This window comes from Sparus aurata, chromosome 3 (genome assembly GCF_900880675.1).
Source record: "Sparus aurata chromosome 3, fSpaAur1.1, whole genome shotgun sequence".
In the NCBI taxonomy this organism is placed as follows: domain Eukaryota; kingdom Metazoa; phylum Chordata; class Actinopteri; order Spariformes; family Sparidae; genus Sparus; species Sparus aurata.
The window spans coordinates 14,453,741-14,475,735 of record NC_044189.1 but is presented as its reverse complement, the minus strand read 5'-3'; the positions used below and the strand labels follow the sequence as shown (position 1 = coordinate 14,475,735).

At 44.6% G+C, this 21,995-nt stretch overlaps 1 protein-coding gene across 2 annotated transcripts in view; it reads right to left on the bottom strand.

Moving 5' to 3' along the window:
• The window catches only part of jarid2b (jumonji and AT-rich interaction domain containing 2b), a 112,322-nt gene extending 94,314 nt beyond the window's left edge, over positions 1-18,008 (bottom strand). Inside the window, exon 1 of one of the 2 annotated variants that reach the window (XM_030413138.1) lies at positions 17,198-18,008. In XM_030413138.1, the coding sequence (XP_030268998.1) occupies positions 17,198-17,242 (45 nt within the window). In that variant the 5' untranslated portion in view covers positions 17,243-18,008. The remainder of the gene's footprint in view (positions 1-17,197) is intronic. The other variant, XM_030413140.1, reaches the window with a different exon arrangement.
• Between the last annotated feature and the right edge of the window lie 3,987 nt (positions 18,009-21,995).

Below are 21,995 nucleotides of genomic sequence, written 5' to 3'. Positions count from 1 at the left end.
CCTTCAGACACCCAGCGCCAAGAGTATCATTTTTAGCATTTTGTAAGATCACATCTTCAATTTGTCCTCTGATGACAGTGAGAGATCCCTTTTAAGCTCGCCACATCATCTCTGTTCACAGCGTTTCGACCGAAAAAACGACCTTGACATGCCGTCTCTGCTGCCTCACTTAAGGCAGCTCCTTTCAGAGATGACATTTTTTTTTTCTTCACAGCAGATTCAGTCAAGATGAGCATCTCTTGGATAAGTCTACGAATGCAGTCCAAGTCGCTGGCATACTTTGCAAACTCGAGCGCAACAGTTCTGCTTTACAGATCTCTCATCGCCACAGAAATAGTAGTTGCACTTCGTTTTTGTTGAGGAAGTTTAAAAGTAACGACTTCACACTCTGAACCTAAGAGGAATTCAGGTGGACCCTCCGCAACAGATGCCGGTTAAACACAGAATTTCAGGTGGTTTCCAGACAGAACTTGATACATTTAAGGTCTCTGGTGAAATCGATGCAGTGTAACATTATCGCGCAGCTGTGGTGCGTTTGTTACAGGGTGCCGCGGTCAAGGAGTCATTGCCGGTTGATCGTACCCGTTTGTGCCATCAACACCTGCAGCTAAAAACAGGTGAATATATGCGCGATGAAGGGGGGGGGTGCTTCCCAGACACACAAAGGCCTTATCGCAGTCCTCCAACCATCACACACACACACAAACACACACCCCGCAGGAAGCCCACAGAGGGGGAAGCATGTGCCCATTGTCAGGGGGTCTCATGAGCCCCCCTGCTCTTTCAGCCCTGACAATAGCTGCATTGATAACACCTACCAGCTAGAGCAATACAAAAGGAGAGGGAGAAGGCACAGAAAAGGGACAAAGCGACATAGAGGGGAAAAGGCATTGCAGCTCGTCAATGGATATCGATTCACTTCCTTGTGATGCAGAACATTTTTGCATATAAGGGTAGGTCAAGTCTTGCATAAGAACGATGTCTTTCTCCTCTCATTAGACAAAAACAATGAACACTCCACCAAAAAGCTGAGCTACAGTGATGAACAGGGAAAAAAGGAAGGCCGTGGAGGTGGACAGAACTCGATACCTTGCACTGGTTATCAGTCAGGCAGTCATTCAATCAGCCAGTCAGTCAGCCAGACGCTGATGGGTGAGGTCGGGCACGCTCAGAATAAACCCCACCAGTGAGTGACACCCGCCTTCATAAATCAATCCATTTGACAAGTTATTCATACATCAACACCCTCGTTTATGGAAATAATATGCAAGCCCGCCGCCGAGCACTAGACCCATTTACAAGGGACTTATCCAGTTCTCCCACAAGATCTTTTGGTGCTCTTGTGTTGCAGAGAAAAAAAAACAAAAAACGCACACTTTTTTTTCATGGCAAGCTTTTCACTAATGAGGGGACAGAATGATAAACTGCGCTGACAAGGATATCTGCAATTCAGGCGCATTCAGACATTTCTCAGTCGAGAAATGGGAAGATAAATTAAAAGCCGAAAACATTTTGCGCATGAAAATCTACCTCTCTAACTCTTCGGGGTTGCATGAAAATAGATTTAAACATATGATCTTGCAACCACAAGCACAGCGAGGAATTCTGGGCCCCGTGTCAACAGCTCACTCCGGGCCTGACATAATAAATATCTAATCCCTGTCATGTTACAGGGCCCCTGTGCAGCTCGGGGCCCCCCTAAATCGATCAGGGTCCACCCCCCCTCATACGGTTGCCTGGCCCGCGACACGAGCAAAGGGAGTAATCAATGGGATTTAGCTCGTGCTGCAGATGTAATACCAAGACAAGTGTATAAAAGATCTAGGGCTGCGTGAGTGTTTATTTATATGGTTTTAGTGTGTCGCTGTATGATTCTCATGACATGTGAACTGTTGAAGTTCACAGGAACATGACAAAGACAAAAGGAAATTGAGGCAAAGGCAGGAACCAACAGGAGGGAATGGCGGGACTGCTGAGCACACAGGCAGCTTTCATTTCCCACAATGCCACCTTGGCCACTAGCCCCACTCGAAATGATATGCACGCAGCTTAACTGCTCTGCTGAATCCTGTAGAGACTCATTCAAGGTGAACAAGCCTGACCTGAGTAAACTTTTACTGTGGTACGGCTGTGTTCCTCGGCCAACCAGACTCACAGACTAAAGGTATGAGTGGAAGACGTGGGAAATGTCATTAAAATGTATTAAGCAGCGGTGTTAATCATCAGTTTCGTCACAATACCGTATTAAATTGATTTTCTTTTGGACAGCGATGCAACAGTCTGCCACGATAGGATTTAGTTTTGATTCATCTTAGGCGCCTGCAATTGATACGAGTAGATTTCTGCTGTTTAAGATTCACAGACTTCTCCTGTAAATATCCTCATCGTCTCGTTCTTGGCTGCTTGCCATCATCCGTCTGGTGCTAGCGGTGTTTAAATGTTTAGGATGGAGGTGCACTTTGACAGACGTGGTGATGCAGACTTGCCAGGGGGATTTCAAAATGAGGGCGCACACTCAAAGGATGGATTGATGTTTTCACTTGGAATTGATTGCATCGGATCATTGATCACTGAATCGATGTTTATCGATTCCGGAGCAATGCAGCGTGACGCCCCTCGTATTGAGTGTATTTTTGGGATAAATTAAAGTTAACACTGTATTAACATGTATGATTCTAGTAAATCTTTGGGGATAGACCTGCTGTCTTCACTTAGAGACTATTCTCACAGAGCAGTACAGGGGACTGGTTGAGGGCTTCTTCACATGGTGCAACCACAAACACCTGCAGCTTGATATCACCAAAACCAATGAGCTTGTGGTGGACTAGGATGCCTCACATGCTCCATCTTCAACCTGGCAGCACAGAGGATTTATTCAGTCACCACAGTCCAAAAAAATGGACACCCAAGATTAGCGTCACCAAGTCAGTATCCAACCACATGTGAAATACGATCACAAATGTTCCTTCTGCTGTCAAAACAACGTTGAATAATGACTAGAACAGAATTTAAGCTGAACATTCTGATGCCACAGTGACCCATGACCACCAAAATCCAATCAGCTCATCCTTGAGTCCAAGTGGACATTTGTGCCAAATCTGATGAAATTCAATCAGCGTGGTTTTGAAATATCCTGTACAAGAGAATGGGATGGATGGAAAACCTGAAAAGATAATGCCTCCAATGTCAGCTGTCGTCAGCACAGAGGAGTGAAAAACAGTCCTGTGATCACCTTTACAACCTTTTTTTTTTATATCTAGTAGTGATACCAACAGGAGGGTTCCGTGTTAACCTTATAAACAAGCCCTTTAGTTGTCACATACAACTATCCTAATCCGATGCAACGAGGGACCAAACCATTCTGCTGCTCCACTTCCAGCAACACTGATCAGGAGAAATGGAATGTCACATAAGCCGAAGTCGACACATATTAAAAATTCAATATAGGCCAAGTCACTCGATATCACAACAATCATATTTCAGCCGTGCTAATCAAATTCACAAGCGTGACCTCTGGGGTATATTAAATGTGTATATAACATGTGTCACCTCTCAAATGTTTTGCCGGGGAGATATCCATCCAGACGGGTAAATATGGCGTAAAAAAGGTGAGCCAGCAGCCGTTGCAGTGGCTACAACAAATTCCCTCCCATAAAAATGAGCAGTGGGTAGATTTCAGCGTGCAGCCTGCCAGAACCACGGGAGGGAGACTAAATGATTATGTTACAAGCCGCTCCGGCATCGAAAAACAACAATCACCGTCTAGGTAGGATATTGTGGCCGGGTAAAATTAAAGGGGAGTGGGAGCGAGACAGACTGGGGGGGAGGGGGGGTCTCAGATTTTATGGAGATCGTCAGGGGCTGCATGTCTTTGACTGTGCTGCACAGAGTGAGCAGACTCAGGCAACTAGCTATGGAATTCATACATCCACTTTATGAGTTGACAGAGAGAGAGATAAGCTCCCTACATGTCTAAGCAGAATGTGACTTGTCAATCAACGAGCCAAAGTTTCAACCCCAGATGACAACACTTCCTCTCAGCATACAGTGTTGCACCTCTGGGGACCAAAGACAAACCACGTCTGTGCTGTGACCTGTAAAGGGTTAACCGGCAGCAGGCTCAGCCAAATGCAGATTGTCAGAGAGATAAGATTACCAGTTAGGCTGGTGGTTGATGGAAGCCACCGCAGCCCTCCGCCTATGGGAAAGGCAGGAACAGGGCATGACCGCAGTCACATTAGTACCCCTATTTGAGATCGTCACAATGACGTGGGTTCATCCTGTCTCCGTGATAAACACTAACGTGGGCCAGTGTCTGTTCCACTTTGATTAGAGCTAATGCTTTAATGTTACAGATGGTTAAATGTAAGTGAGTTACTGACTCGTGCAGACTGCTGAGGATCAGTCTCTGAGCCACACAATCAAAAATGAACCCGTGTCATGAGGTGCAATGAAATGGGTCAAATGAGCTGAGCGCACAGCTGACACACATTCTTTTTTTGCTCCAGTATGAAAATGATGACAGAAAGACAGAATAACTATCAAGTAAAATGTTGCGTTTCAGGATCTATATCCAAAAGAGCTTTGTTTAGAGGGATATCTTTGCGCAACCTACCACATCTGGATTTTGAACATTAATTCAAATAGAAAGACAAAAGAAACATCATAGAGGAGCTGTTAACGACGAGAGTATTTGTGCATCTTACAAAACAGTCCCGCAGATACCAGTGTTGGGACAGCTGGAAGAGGTTCTGGTGAGAGCCAAGCTGCTGTTGTACGAAATATACACAAACTTTTTTTTGTCCACAGTGCAAAATATGTTAGATTAAAAGCACTGAACGAAAGCAGCAAACGGCACCAAATGTTCGACAGGATCCCGGACGATATTGGAAATTACTGCGAGAAGATATTCCAACTGCCAAACGACACGTAGCGCGCGTCATACTGAAGCACACTCAATTTACAATGCAGCACAACGGCTCATTTACAATTCACCTAGACCTCATAGTGCAACATCCAAAGCCTATTTTCTCTGTATTCTGCTGTGTCCAACATCTTAAGCCTTTTTAAAGCCTCTGTTGTGTGTGTGTGTGTGTGTGTGTGTGTGTGTGTGTGTGTGTGTGTGTGTGTGTGTGTGTGTGTGTGTGTGTGTGTGTGTGTGTTGCTGTACGACTGCAGATTACACTGTAGCCAGAGAACGTTATGAAACAAAGCCAGGGCTTAGGCAAGGGAGTTCCTCTGCTTAGGGAGTTGTAGTGTTAGGCCCAGGAGTCCATTCCCTGGCACAACCGCTGGCACAAAAAAAAAAAAAAAGACAAGAGGCAATTAAGAAATGATTTTCACCTCGCAGCTTGGGACAAAACCCCCTCGTACCTCACCCCACCCCACCCCTCGATCCGCTCGCTCACAGCATCGCGCACAATGGTAAAGTCTCGGAGGCCTAAAGGGGGCCTGAGGAAAAAGGGGGAGTACAGGGCAGCGAGAGAAGGTGCGAGACGGCAGGAGAAGACACGGTGAAGGAAAGCCTTGGAACAGGTAGAGCAGACGGAGGTGGACTGGAAAGGCAAAAGAGTGTGAGAAAGAGGTGAATAATGGCGTTGGTACAGTGGGGATGAGGAATGAAGGTGATTCATGAGGGGCGATTAGGAGGCGTCAGTGTAGCTAGCAACCCCCAGAAAAGAGACAGAGAGAGAGAGACCCACACATGTACTATATTGCAGACCATCACTGGTAATTGACCTCAAAGGGAGCCTGCGCAGGAAGCGAAATAAATGAATTCAGGACAGAGAGGAAGATAGAAAAAAAGTCAAAGCCCGAGCTGCACGGTGTGGCAGGTCCGGGTGCGATATGAACGGAATGAATTGGTTTGTTACTGAGTCACTTGGGGAGCTGGTAGTCATCTACGAATCAAGATGAGTTAATTACTGGATACATTCTGTCTGACTCAGCCTTTCGAATGAATCCATTAATGATGTTGTCGGTGTAAAGATAGATTGGGTTCGGGTTTCTCACGCTTACACACCTTGTGTTGTAAAGTTGTTCTGAAACAGTTATCAGTGATCCACCGTGCGATACGACTGACCTCAAAACCCTCCCTTCAAAGTCACACATGCAGCCCACCCGAATTTGCGGCCAATGCTTGATGTCATTCGTACAGCTTTTCCTGGAAAGACTTGACATTTCATTCATGACTACATTTTTCCAACCAGTGTCTTCACAACACACGGTTAATCTGTTGGATGCGATCATTTGCGCTGAAAAAAAAAAAAAAGAGGTTTTCATATCGGGGCATAATGGACAACATACACTCCCGTACGATATGCGTCTCTAATGCATGAGTGACAGGCCAATACTGACTGATGGTATCAACCAATCGATTAATCGGTCAGCCGCCATTCATTCATTTAACCTGTGCTGTGCTGCTCAAAGCACCGAAAGTTTAAAATCAGAAAAAAACTCTGTTTCTGTAGCTGCTTATTGCTGCAGTGTCCCTCTCTACCCGCATAATCTTCAAACTAGCTGCGGACAGTTGTGTTTTGGACGATCACCCAGTGAAACCTCAGCAGATAAAAGTGAAACCATCTGCACAGATAGTTACCACAAGGGGTGGGGGAAAATTGTTTTGTGTGATATCTGGTGAACTGACACTTTGACAGTTTCAAGTGGTTTGGTGCCGACTAACGTGTACAAGACATTCAGACTGATTATAACGTCGTAGATGCAGGAGCTGTATATATGACTCACATTAGTTGCTGTGATGAAAAAAAAAAACAGTAAAGCAGATCTACATCTACAACTTCTTTTGTGACATTTGTTTTATGTTGTATGTTTTATTGATTCCCATCTTTTATTCTGTGCGTGACACATAACACACATAATGCGTTCAGGAATCGGCTCTCCGCTCCGGAACGCGACAAGAATTTAAGACAGAATTACAAACAACCGCCACATATGACTAAACGGTATGAGTAATATGAAATTCCACTCCTGATTTCACTAACTGAGCGGCGGGGGTGTTTTTGTCAAACTGAAAACGACTGTCGATAATGGTAAGGTAACGGATCTACTGTCAGGAAATTGTGAAAGCTTACTAGTTTCTTACTGAATAGACGTCACAACAGCTGAATGATACGCGAAAGCCAGATGACTAAATAGGGAAGAGTTCGAGCAAAAATGCACATTTTCTATGCCCGGAACAGGCAATACAAATGAATGTCAAAATAAAAAGGGTTTTTTTTTCCCCAAGGGACCTAAAACAAAAATGTCCAGTCTCAAAGCCTTTATCATTTCTAATTGTCAGTGATATTCTAGATTAATAAAATTGCAACATAAACTTGTTTTTGTTTTAAAGGATTATATTTAAAATCAAGCGTATTCCTAACCATGAAAACATATCTGATCAAATTAAACATTTCCCACACTTTCAATACTGAATATGAACCCTGTTCTGAACATTTCTTCATCTATTTATGTTTTTAAGGAAAAAACATAACAGAGAGAGAGTGACAAAATTTCCCTTCTTGTCTGCATTTTCTCCGTTTCGCACTTGATTTCTCTGACTCACATGATTGCAAGACCGATCTAGCAACTTCCCCAGAACGCAGCCAGGAACCAGATGCTCCAACCAACAAATCTAACTTCACTCTTCATCTCGCTCCACACCCTCGTGAGAAAGAGCTCTGACACAAAGAGGAAGAGATGTTTGACTTGCTCAGAAACCTTGTCAGCATGACAGTTTCTATAGAAACCTGGGGGTGGGTGGTATAACTACCCCCCTACCCCACCTCTCCAATCATACATGCCCATCACAAACAACAGAGGCAAAGAGAATACAGTAAAGCAGTCGGAGCGGGGGGATATACTGTCCAGTCACCATGGCAACTTCCAGCTACATGGCTTACAAATTATGTCTACTCAGAGTTTGTTTCGATTTGCTCTCAAGTGCTAACCAACACCTGCATTACTCATTTCAAATGTGTGAAAGTGAGCATCAGGTTTGGATTCAACCAGTGGTTATCTCATTTCCTTTCCACATTCTCAAACAATTGAATCTAAAAACAGCAAAGGCCTGCGTCAGCCTCTCTGCTTTTTCTGGATACAATCAGTAGCGAGTTATTTTGACAGAGATCTGTACACAGGCCCTCGCTTTTTACCACCGTCGCTGTAGATATTCCACTTGAGATGGTGCCTAATTTGATTATTTCTATCCTCTTGGATTTCTTCTCCTTGACGATCACAGGTTGTGATTTCCAGGGCTTCGCCACCCCCCCCCCCCCCTCGGTTGGGCCTTGTGATGTTTGATCCAGGGCCAGGGGAGGCCGGCCAGACATTCAGCCCAGACTCTGGCGCCCTTCCCTCAGTGTACCCTGCACTCTAGCTCCCTGCTGTGAGGCCTGGAGGAAATCGCGCAGCCGGGAGAATTATAAAAGCCCTCATCTATTGAGCAGAGGTTAAAAACAGGGGGGGAACAATACCTTTGACTTACACTCTGCTTCCCTCTGTGGAAAGACTTAAAAAGCACCTACTGCTAAAAGAAAAAAAAAGAAAAAAAAAGAAAGAAAAATCAATAGGCAAAAAAAAGAATAGAAAAATCAATATCCCTGTACTGACTCTTGTCAGTTCACACTGTTTTTCATACAGCTTTTCATTTATGGGGATACAAATAAGAACAACCCCAAGGACAGCCCCAGAGTGCCTCACATAAGATCACAATGAATACAATTTAATATAAACAACACATCTTAACAATTAGACAATAAATAACTGAAAAAAATAGACATTAAAACACTGAAAGTGTGTCCAACGGCTCTTTAGATCCAATTTCTGCGAAGGCATTAAAAAGGACAAGTTTTACCAAGTTCAAAACGACAACCCCAGAGGGCCAGATTATGTCTGTGCATGCATGATTATTGTGTCGGGGTGTCTGTCTGTGTGTGTTTGTGTGTGTGTCTTTGGCAGGGTGGTGATGGAGGGGGTTAACTCACGCAGCTATGTAAGATGAACCTGGAGAGGATTCCAATATTTCCTTTGTCAGACCAAGTCAAAACAAAAAACGGGTGCAAGAATGCGACATGCCGACTGAGCGCGACACAGAGAGAGGAGATGAGAGCTGCGAAAACTGCCGACAACCTAATCATGTCGCTACGCGGGCTGATGTTTGGCGCAAATGATTATCACATGTGAACACACAAGACAAGGGAGCAGATCGTGCGTCGAGGCGAGGGGAAAGTACGCCGTCTACTTCTTCCGTCCCCTCTCCAGCACTTTCCACAGAAAGCTCCTGACGCCTCTTTCCTCTCTTTGTAGCTGTGCTGAGATATAGAGCAAATGAGTTGAGAGGAAGGAGGAGGTGAGAGAGATAAAACCGGGGGGGGGGGGGGAAGAGAGATCCACTAAGTATTCTATTACAGGACAAGATTGGGGGGGGGGGGGTGTTTGTCATGGCGGCTGGAGGACGGGGGTGTAGGATCGACGCAAACAGAATGCGTGCATATTGACCTGCGACTCAAATAAACAGTTTATTCTGCCTCTTACAGCCCTCAGCCACCCACCACTTTCTTCTCATTCCTCCCGTTTTCTCACATGAGAGCTGACACAGGAACCAGCACATCCGACAACTCAGCAGCAGCCGCCGCCTCAGCATTACAACCTGCACTTGTCCATCCTCCAAATAAAGTTTGGCGGGCGGAATTGGTTCGAGCAAGCGCCAGATGCAGTTAACGCCTTTTCCTTAACCAGTCATTTTCCTCTAAAGCACTCAAAAACCAAAAGATATCTTAAGACTCTGCCTTGAATCAATAAACTTTGTATGAAATTCTCTTTGCACCTTCACTACATCAACTCTTTTTTTTTTTATCGTTCAGCGCGGGCTGAGAAGTAGAGATTAGGCTGCAACAGTGGTCACCCAGCCACTGTGCTCCACTGGCTCATTACTCCCCTGGTTAGGGTGGGGAGGGAGGGGGCTGCCACCCTGAATTAAGGCCTCCCTCGCAAGGGGCCAAATGCTCAGCGAAAAAGGGTTGCGTTCGAGAGCGCTTTAACGGAAGGGAGGTCACCGTTCCACAGCCAACCATGCATGTTGGAGAGCCACGAATGACTGTTGTGAAAAAAAGGGGGGATAATGATAATTCAATACATGAAAAAAAAAAAAAAAGTTAGCACAGGAAAATGCCCTCGTGAGAGATTAAATGAGAGCGCGATTCAGGGGCCAAGGCAGTGCCGTGCCAGAGAGGACCTGAATAGAGTGTCCAGTGGCTCGTTGGCAGGAAGAAACAAACTGCTCCATTATAAAAAGAATGATTCATAGATGGCTGCACTCGATTTGTGAGGTCGTAACGCGCAACAGGAAACATTTATGAATGTACACTGATATTCCCGCACTGAAATCTGATGACAGACAGTATGATCAGCACATATCATTTTGTTAAAAGTTTCACTATGTAGATCTTCTATGACTGTGCTTACCTTAAAGGACAACAAAGTTTTATACTGTTTTACTTTGTTTATGTATGGCGGACCCTGCCACCTTTCTAGCTTCAAACTGTGATCCGGGGACCTAATTTTCCTCTGAGAACAGTTTGCTTATTCAGGTACAGAAAAAAAATAAACATTTCTTAGTTTTAAATTTCGTCTTTGAGAATTTCTTTTTCATTGTTGCCTACAGAGTCTTTCTGGCATATGTTTGACAGTGCAACGGTGGTATTCCCGGGCAGAAAGAGAGGGAGTAATGGAGGATCGATACCAACTGAGCCTCCGCTCTGCTGCTTCATCCCCCGAGGCTTAATTCACTGGATGTGTAAAGACGACGGTGTCACAATAGGGGATCAGATGGGATTGACCACAGGATGAAAATGTAAGGAGTGTTTATTAAACTGATGTAGCCGAGATGACGAGTGGGGAGCCGAGTTGAGCAGAGATCGGTCAAGAGGTTGTCTAGGAGATGTACATAATAGTCATTAAAAGCTAATGCCGGACAAAGCTTCAATAGCTTGGTGATTCAAAAAAGGATGAAAAACAACCCTAATGCCTCCGATTTCAGAGCTTAAAGGGAAGCCGAGGGGGTAAGCTGAAATTTGTGCTAGAAACAAAAAGGCACCTGAAGATTGTTTTGTAGGTTTTTTCTAAAAAAAAATATTTATTGACAGATGCTTAAAGATACACCAAGCTTAAAATAAATAAATAATTGAGTTCATTATTTTCTTTTCAATCTACTATTGCTGAATGTCCTTCATGGGGCCCCATACAGCCCACAAGGCCATACCAAAGACAAAGCTAAAGTGTTGATTCAGCTTCATAGGGATCCTGAACGGATAAGCTGTGGCAACCACTCACTCATTCACACACACGCAACACACATGCATGGGAGAGCATGCGCACACACACACCCTCTCAGGGCCTGACCAGCTGTCTCACTCCCCCCGCCCCCCCCCGTATCCATCCAAACCACAGGAGCAGGAGGATATAAATCACTCGGCAGAATGAAGACGCGCACGGAGGGAACGCACGTGGTCTACGTGACACACATACACACACACTCACACATGCCCCTGCTTGCATTGGCTGTCCACCACTACACTGAGTCCAGCCATGCCTGGTGTCCAACGACTGGAGCATATGCTGTAAAAACACACCTACACAGGCATAAGACAGATATAACAAAGACCGTCACACCCAGTTTTACGTCATTTCTCTTAAAACATCGTGCGCTGCTGATAACCACAACACCACGCATGGTCGGCATTAAAAACCGGTTTATCTCACCTACTGACTGCAGCTGCACACCTTAAGACCTTTGTCTCCGTGTATGTGTGAGAGAGAGGCGGGGACTGTGCTCAATGTCAACAGCTGATAAGAGAAAAGGTCATGTTGCATAACAGGAGTTTGTGCCGTGTGTGTGACATAATACTGTAAAAAAAAAAAAAAAAAAAAAAGAGGGGAAAAAAAAACAAATGCAAGAGAAGAAGAGGAAGGCAGTGACAGTAAAGAGGGAATGTGGATTTACGCCGGAGAAAAGAGCCCAGTGGTGATGCATTTGGCTGCTGAGCATCCATCGCTGGTCCAAATTGAAGCCGGCAGCTCACAGAGCGCCTGTAATGATGCAGTAAACTCTCTGTTGGCAAAGCCGACTTTATTTAAAAGGGGGGGAAAAAAGAAAAAAAGAGGAAAAAATAACAGGGCTCCTCATTTCAGCACAAACTTAATAAATACATAAATAAATAAGACCGAATTAAAAGAGGTCGAGTGAGCCAACTTCACTCCCTGAAAATTATTTCTGGCAGCGATCGTCGAGTCGCCGGGCCCCGTGAGAGGACAGACGAGGCCAAAGGGACGAGCCTGCAGCGTGGGAAGGACCGCTTCCTCCCAGCTCTAAACTGAACTTGGGCAAATGTTCAATTACCTGACAATCGTCACTGAGACGCAAGGAGAAAATAATGCTTGTTATGTGTGGTGTTTTTCCTCTTCCTTGGAAATGGTGTCATGTATAGAATATGCCTTACGTTTTCACAAACTCCTGCTTTGTTCTCAGTTATTTTCCACTGTGTGTAAATTGCTGGCAATCTTCACGAGGACTTTTTATATTATTGGCACGTACTTTTATGCCACGCTGATACCGTTTGGCAGCAAAATCAAAGTAGGCCTGCTCTGATCCTTCCCCATTGGTGAATAAAAACAATAAAGCCCTGAGATGTTATTCTTAAGTGAAGAAGTATCATCATCATCATCATCATCATCTCTTTCCTTTTGTTCAAGGCTATCCCTGCTGCATCCTGCTGGGTTCAGACTCAACACTTTACATTCATAAAAAAAAAAAAAAAAAAAACCCTGTCTTGGAAAATGAACGCGCACGTATGGAAAGCGCTGTTTTCGTTCACCATAGCGCCTTTCACAGGTGCCACGTGGAGCGTAATCATAGTGAACGTGGTCAAATAAACAGGCAGTAAAAATGTCGCTTTTGCCACCGTACACTTTGGTTTCCCCCCGTATCCATAGTGACGGGGAGGTTGCAAAGTGAACCCTGCCATGTTGCACACGTGAGGAGAAGGGAGCTTATGAAAGAATAATTTGCATTGAAACATAAGGTTAAATGAAGCGCATTGAGGCTCAGGCACGGTGAAAAAACAACCCCGTGACCCTCTCTTCATGGTCCTACATGAGGCCCACATTTCATTTGGACAGCCCAAGAACGAGAGCGAGACAGAGACAGAGAGACAGGGAGATAAAGAGAGGAAAAGGAGGAGAAGAGGGGGGAGAGTCTGTGCCTTTGCACTCCCCACTCTGCCCCCGCTCTCTATTTTTGTTTCCTCTTTTTGTGCACGCTCAACGCACACACTCACAGTGCAATGGATTTTCAACTTGGCCCTCATCAGTTGTGCGCCTGATGAAACAAACACTGACAGCCTCTTTACATTTGTAAAGGCCCCTGCAGCAGCTGTGCTTGTCCCACACACACACACACACACACACATACCATGCGTGCACACAAACACACACACGCAACCTTTGAATCAGAGGCCTAGCCCCAGCTGGGGCCTACAGGAAGAGCAGACTCTGCACAAAATGGCCCTGGCTGCACTGAGCTGCACTCTGCCTTGCTCTCCTGCTATTCTCGCTTACACGCATTCACACACACACACACACACACAAACACACACAGTATGTGTCATGTTTCGTTAGACAGAACAACACTGCCCCACATTAGCGCTTGCTACCTCAGTCATTACACAGTTCTGACCCTCAACCACCATCTTGAAAAGTACCAGGAAATTAAGAAAATTAACCTAAAATATTCGTATTTTTTGAAATAAGCTTAATGAGCACAGCGAGAGAAATTGTGTTTGCTCGCTCCTGCAGAGTCATAGAACCCGACATTAGTGACGAAGCATCTTTGGGGGGGGGGGTAACAAACTGACAGGGCAATTTGGCTTTTCGTCTTGGTTGCATTCACACAGACGGCTATCAGTTCTAGTAGAAAATGGTAATTGCCTTGTTTGCTTTTATTAAAGGACTCATCCTCCTTTTCCAATCATTCTATGACTGATGAATTTTAATATCGGCCTCAGATTGCCGGTGTTTGTTGGGCGCAGAGGGTGGGGGTGGAGGGGGTAACAACTCACACTCGTGTTTCAGGGGAAATGGTTAAGCCAAGCATGTATAATTGTCTTACGCTAATTAAGGGGAGTAGGAGCGGGGGGAGGGGTGGATCAGTAAGGGGCTAAGAGTCCTGTCTCAAAGCCTTTGGTTGGGGGGGGGGGGCAGGCATCTGGACTCCTCCAGGTTGTTGTAGACATGCATGTTTGTGAGCCTTATTTGGTCCGGGCAGAACTTTCTGCCTCAACTGCAGCTGCTGAAAACACACGACAGATGTGTGACGCACATGCATAGGAAAGAGACATGCACGCCGCATCGTGCATTCACACAGACGAGCCCTTTCCTCAATCCTGTCGTAGAACAAAATAAATATAGATGTTCTAATTTTAGGGAGCCACTGTCGGGCATCGTCTGGCTTAATTTTAAATCGGGGCTTTTGTTTCTGTTAGTCATCAATCCTCCAGCACATCCTGCTTCCTCAAACAGCATCACAGAATCCCAAACTTTGTTTTCTCTGCAATATTGAACCCACTTTTTTCCAAACACATAGTAATTTAAGTAAGGTTGAGCTGTATTTTAATGTAATTTAATCTGCCTGGTCACCATCATGATTCAGAATTTTAAAAGTCAGCTCCGAGTTGTCCAACAGTTTGTTTACTCAGTCAGAAAACGAAGATATTTTGTTTTTTTTTTAGTTTGTTATGTCTCTTCTTCTCTTCTGATTAAAATGTCTTCCCTAAAACTACAGTGCACCTTCGTCTGTCTTCTTGGCTCTTGCTCATACTTGCACTGCCCTCCAACAAATAAAGCTTCAAGCTCACACATTTAATCAGATGTCGTGTGAGAAATGTATGTTGCCATAACAGGACATACAGATGTGTTAAAATGACATCATTCTTATTTCTTTTTTTTTTTTTTACAGAGGGGATTTTTCCCCTCCCGAACCAGACAATAGTATGCACTGTCTGGATTTTAGACACCAAAGTGATCCACTACATCTATCTTACGTCCCTTTGGTCACACATTTAGCAGGGTTATTATGAGGCCGAAACCACAAGGACACCAAAAAGCCTATTCAGACTATTATTAGCAGACACACCCTATGCTCATGCTTTAATTGATTTCACATGACGTGCATTTAATTCTCTATATCGGAGAGACAGAGAAAAAAAAAATGCCCCGGTTGATTTACGCCTGCCTGAGCAGCACTCCTTGTGTTCTTCCTCTAATTGCTCCCACAAACCTGTTGCTCAGTCTGACCCCCTTTTTTTGGCTTTATGTACTTTCAGCACAAAAATAAAGTCACAGATAAGTCTGCTCTAATGTGTGTGTGTTCTCTGAAACCAGAGTGTGTGCATGAGTTAACACACTTTCTTTTTTTTTCTTTTTTTTTTAAACACTCCACGTGTTGTTTGGTTTGGATTGTGTTGGGGGTTGTGGGGGGTGGTGCAGGGGGTGGATTTAGCTCTGCTGCTGACTCCAGCCTCAGAGCATTAACAGACATGATATGCCTCGTGCAATTAAACGCAACAATGTGTGCGTGAGAGCGCGTGACGGCGACTCTGGAAATGCATCAAACAAGTGCAACAAACTTTACAGCTGCACACACACACACACACACAGAGGCCGGGCCGGCGTGTCGTCAGTCGTCATGAAGAAAACCGACGCGTGGTAACTTCGTGGAGTGATCCGCTGGAGACATTCACAAAAGTCTTTGTTTTTTCATTTCACGGAGGGAGGCATTCATTTTTAAAAAGCCCTAGACTGCCAACTATGTTCTTCTCGGCAGCCCCCTTCCTCATAAATTCACCACCAGCGTTACTTGCAGAAAGAAAATGGTTGCTTCTTGCCATCGCTTCATACATGAGCCTCTGCAATGCGACTGAACACAGCCTCTTTAAAAAAAAAAAAAAAAAAGAGAGAAAGAAGGACTGGCTCGCACTTGAAACACTGCTGCTCAAACCGCACGCACACCGCCGTAATGTGCGGGTTTAATGTGGATTCGGTAGCGGGAGGGACGAGACCCAAACGCTTGTAAGATAATCCCCCCCCTCCCGGTAGTATTGCATATAAAAAAAAATGGAGTTATCTCAGCGGGCTGCTGCAATATCTGCTCGTTCGCAGAGGTCACACGGAGACCTGCGAAATGACTGTGACCCTGGCGGACTTGTCCATTCAAAAAACAGAAAGAGGAGGGCTGCTAGCGGAGACAACCGCATAACAACAAGCCCCGCAACGTTTCCAAGTGCTGGAAATTGGACAGAATATGCTGAATTGCATGACCCCCTTTCCCCCCCCTCTCACTGTTTATGGAGAGAATTAAAGAGCCACAACAGTCCCGCGAAACATGTCGCCTCCCACAACGAGGAGCAACATTAAAAAACCATGAACTCAACATATAAGAACAGGAGTCACACTGAGGAGGTGGGAGGCTTCGAGACAGAAAAAAAAAATGCACAGCATGGGACGAAATGGAAGCCGAAATAGCTGAGCCATGGCCGACAGGCTTGTCTTCGCGGCTCTCTGACTAGGAAGGGAAAGGGGGGGGGGCGAACAAAAGCCTCTTTTTTTCTGGAGACACTTTGCTTTACATTAAAAAAAAAACCTTTATAGCTTTATCACATAGCCAGGGTGCACCGTGCATCCCCACCATCACGCGTTCAAAACGGGTCAAGCAATAAAAAAAAAAACCCGAGCGAAGCAGTCCCCCCCCCCCATCATCATCCTCCTCCTCCTCCGCGAGCACCCGATGTTCAGATAGCCTCAAACATGTCTGATGTCGAAGAAACGCTGCAACACAGACAGCGAATAAACATTGCTGTCTCTTTAAATAAGAAAGAGCCCGCTGTAATTGCTAACACGTTGAGGTAACTTACAACCCCCGTACCCTTTAAAAAAAAAAAGGAGAAAAAAAAAAAAGGAGAAAAAAAAAAAAAAAGCATATCTGGCCCCCTAAATGAGCACAAACACACACACACACAAGCTCGGCTGATGGTAACCTTCACAGCCCGTGATGAAAGTTTATGCATTTCCCCATCGAAGGCAAACTTGAATCGAGCCACGCCGTGTTCGAGAGCAAATTAAGGGCAAAAAAAAAAATTGTACTTACGTATTTCTTCTGAATGATATTCCTCTTAGGTCTTTCCTTGCTCATTATGCAATCCCCAAAAAATGTTTTGGCTATAGAGAGAATGGCCACATGAATTTTCTTTCTTTGCCTCTCGCCTCTCCCGGAGCACCACCACCAACACCAAGCGACGATTTTTTAAATCCCCGGCTCTGTAAAGGAAAAGCTCGCTGGCTTTGCAGAATCCTTCCTTCGGGTTTGTTTCTTTGCCCCCCCACCTCCTCCTTTTAAACTATTCGAACGATAAATCCCAAAAATAATTCAAGGGTCGACGACGGAGAGAGACGGACCGGAGCCAAACTCACTCGGGGATAACATAGTCAAAACAAATGCACAACAATAAGTTCCATTCGCCAGAGCGGCTCGGCTTCTCGTCTCTGCGCACTCGCTCCCGGCTCTTTTCAAATACATGAATATGCTTTGAGGTGGGTCGTCGGCGGAGTTACATCTTGATCTGACGGGGCGACGACGCGACGAGGGATTAATAAATAGACATTAAAAAATAAAAACGTTAGGTGTCACGTCTTGTCTTTTCTCTTCTCTAGCTGGAGCCTAGCGTTCGACGAGAGAGCTCTCCAGCGGCACTGCTCTACTGACTGAGAGCAGCTCCTTTCTTCCCCAGTTTCAGCCCTCTCAGCCTATCACGTCCGCCACCATTCAGCGGCAACTTCAAAATCTCCCTGAGACAGCCCTCCGACGCCAAACACGGCCGAGTACTCCTTTGACCCTGCTTTTTCGCGGACGTATGGCGCGTTTATGGCGAGCACACCGGGCGACTTTGCGCTGACCTGACGCCAAATGGTGCGTTCACGTCCTCTAATGTAGATTTTGAGGGTTCGTGTGTTTGCGGCGCTTACGAGGACACAAGTGAGTTTACACTTCCCCTTATGCTGGTTGTGCTTTAAATCACGTGTTGGCATACTATCTCCAAGGGGGTGAGGTGGTTATGGCCTTAACTAAATGATAAGTGGCATTAGATTGATATTTACTTTAATTTCCTCATGATCTTATGAGGAGTAATGATGTTTCTGATTAATCAAGTACTGGATTGGAAGGAAATTAGTCGCCGATCATGAGTTTCTACGAGTTTTCCACCACAAATGTCAAACATTGGCCTGTGCCGGTTCTTAAAAGCTGATTTCCTTTGCCTTTTATGATAGTAAATGTAACGTTTTTGGTTTTTGGACTGTTGGTTGGACGGAAGAAGCAATCTGAAGATGTTACTTTGGGTGTGATGAGCATTTTTTTTTTTTACCATTCTTGTAGAGATAACGATAAATCAATCAATCGATGAATATCTTTAGATGTGCTCCTCTGTCAGTTTAACCTTTGTTTGAGTAAAATGCGCATGCTTCAGGCCAAAAGAAGGGTTCTCAGAAGATGCTAGGGGACAAATAAAGTAGTAATGGTTCCCAAATGTGTATGTAAATGACATACGCCCCCGACCCCCGCTCTCCACACCAACCCCCCACAAAGTTAGACATTAGAGTGAAGATTTGCATCGATGCTTTCAGGAAACATCCATATGAGAAAGCTACTGGAATACTCAACTCTATGTGAGGTGTTAAAGAGTTGACCGCTCTTCTTCCATTAATCTGATCAACTGTCTAACCACGTCCAACATGACGTGGTTAGATCATAGGAAGTCATAAATTTCGTTGCACATTTTCAGATTATCCATCCACATTCAAACTTCCACCAAAAACGTTAGAGAAAAACGTGTGTGTGTGTGTGTGTGTGTGGACTCATGTATATTTGTTCAGGTAATATTCATACTTTTGTGTTATCCTCTCTGCTGTGACTGTTAACTGACTGGGTGTCCTCATCCCCCTCACTAGAAGTGGGCTCGCTGTGTCATTATTCTAATATACTGAGTGGGAAGGTTGCTCTCTATGAACTCAGGAGGTAGGTAAGAGTAGTGTGTGTGTGTGTGTGTGCGTGTTATACAAATACACAGATACAGTTGTCCTCTTGTCTTCGACGTACATCTTACGAAGGGCGCTTAGAATCATGTTTCTTGGTTAACTGTAAATTATATAAGCTTTTAACCCATTATTTCTTGGCTATGACCTGCATCGTTTAAATAAAAACTGCATTCAGGCTGTCAGCTGGTCCAAACATCTTAACAACTATTAGATTGGCATGAATTTTGGCCATGCTGTTCGTGGTCTCCAGTGGATGACTCCCTCTGAATTTGGTTATCTGTAGTTAAATGTCTCCACAACTGTTGGATTTAATGAAATATGGTCCTCCATGGTGTCCAAAGGACTATTTCAACAATCCTTTCAATCTCAACATCTTACTTGTTGGATTGTCACAACATTTTGTCATTCATACTCTCACCAGAGGATGAATCCCGCTGGCTTTGGTGACCTTGGTTTCCCCGGGCTTTTCCTATCACGCCAACATGGAGTTCTTCATACTTACTGGATGGATTGTCGTTAGGCTCATTACAAATATTCCTGTGGCCTTCACGATGAATGGTATTAGCTTCTAAAGTCCTTTAAATTTTCAACTGGCACATCGTCACGTCAACTATTTTAATTCATCCAATACTTTTTATGACCAACCTGCAGGAAACATGCCAACACACTATACCGAGATGGGGACGTGATAAGCATTATACTTGCCAAACATAAGGGTGCTAGCGTCATCATTGTTAGCAGTCTTACTTTAGTATGCAGCTAAAAGCACTGTCTTGCCTCACAGAGCCAGTAACATGGCTGCAGACTCACTGTCTCGTTAACCGTTAATGAGACATAAAATGTAATCACTTTTCTTTAGCAATGTTTGTCTGTCTTTCTCATTAACGATTTTCAAATAAGTTGGTCTAATCGAAGATTCACTAGCCCTAACAACTAAAGGCAAGTTTGAGTTTCCATGTCATCTCAGTGGCCCGGACACACCACACTGACATCTGTCGGTAACGAAGGATGACCGCTGTGTCGTCCCCGGTTGTCCATAAAAGTTGCACTTGAATACACCACAAGGACTACAACTGACATCCAGCTAGCTTTTACATTACGCTTGCACGAGAAGAAAATAATTTATCTGACCACTGGCTAGTGTTCGAAGAGTCAGGACTAAAGACATACAAATCTTTATGATAAATGAACATTGTTTGACACCGCTCTCGCTAGTATGGCCACTTCAATCAAGAATAAGGCCGGTAAAAAGTTTTCCCCTTCTTTTTCCGGCAAAAAGCTCCCGACAAGGTCCAACTTGGGCCACCAGTGCAGGACACACTGCTAGATATCTTAGCACTTTGGGAGTAGTCCAGTTTACGGGTATGATCGAGAAATCAGAATCAGCATCTCCCTGAAAGCCCCTCAAAGCTGGTCTACAACCACTCGCTAACATCGCAGTGCAATCATGCTGATTTCATTATCATTCATGTAACGAGGAAGAGCTATCGATCCCGCTCCTGTGTTTGATGTAGATTTAGCATAACGCACCAAATGATCAAAGCACCGAACTTACCCATGAATGCATGAACAAAGACACCAAATCAATAACTGACGGGTCAATAATTCTAAGCGTGGCTAGCGGATGACATGATATTTATGTAGCTGCCTCATTCAGTCACGCTGTATGTAATGCATAAACAGAATACGAAAAAGAAATATTGAAGCATTAGTACGAATCGGAAATTATACAGTGTGTACAGACACATGAGTGTGAGGATTTATTGGTATATGATTAAAATAAACGTTGCTCGCATACATGTTTTCTGTTAGCGAAATACGTCCTTATCCTTTATTTTCAAGGAAAGTCCCCGAAAAGCACATGTTTTGAATCTTTACAGCACCTTCATCTGTGAACATAATATTCTTTTACCTCCCGAATCAATGATGTCTTGTCCCTTGACAGCGTCAGAGCCGAGCAGGCTATTTTGAGATGAGGCTGTGGAACACGCTGCCTTTAGCCCCCATCACCCTGCACTCTCAGGGGGGTTTACCAGGGTCCTCTGCCCTGCTGGTGCTGACATTTAGGCCCACATGAATCAATGAGACAAGCTGTGGAGGGATGCCTGAATCTCACAGTGACTCCCCTCGCAGTTCACATTTAGCTTTAACGTCATGTACATGCAGAGGTTTTGCAGGCTCTTTGAAACTCTTTGAAACACTGCCGGATTTCTCCACGTGCAGATGAGACACGTCTACAACGGAACAAGGTTCGGTCCAAATATCAACATGAATTGATTACATGGTCATTATTTTCCAATGTCTATTCAAGGCACAGTGCATCTCTCGAACAAAACAGTGAAACCAAAAGACATAGCTTGATGAAGTTTGTGAAGCAGCATTGGATCACGGAAGTTGTTCCGTTTATCATTGCAAGTGACTTATTAATAACATTCAGCCACTAAATATGGCATCTACCCTTTTCCATTGCATTTGACATCACAACGCTGCTGTTGCTTGGATCAGCTGCCCCCCCATATGGTTGCCAGTGTGCTGCAAACGCTCACTATAGTTAACAATTGCTAGCTAATGTTAGGGCTGTACAGTATATGCTGGGCGTATACTTTAGAACTGAACTTCCACAAACTGGCAACTACCGAGACTGTCGATGGCTGACGGAACGCAGATATCACGTGACTCAAACAGCGCTATGCTATTGGCTGAAAAAACCTTGCTAGGAGCTGGAACCAAGTGTTAGAATTCTTACAGAGGGAAACAAAACAATCATTTTAGACCAGACAAGCATTTTTTAAATGTTTGATTCACAATCATAATCATGTTTTTAAAGAAAAGCGATACTTCTCCTCTGCACCTTT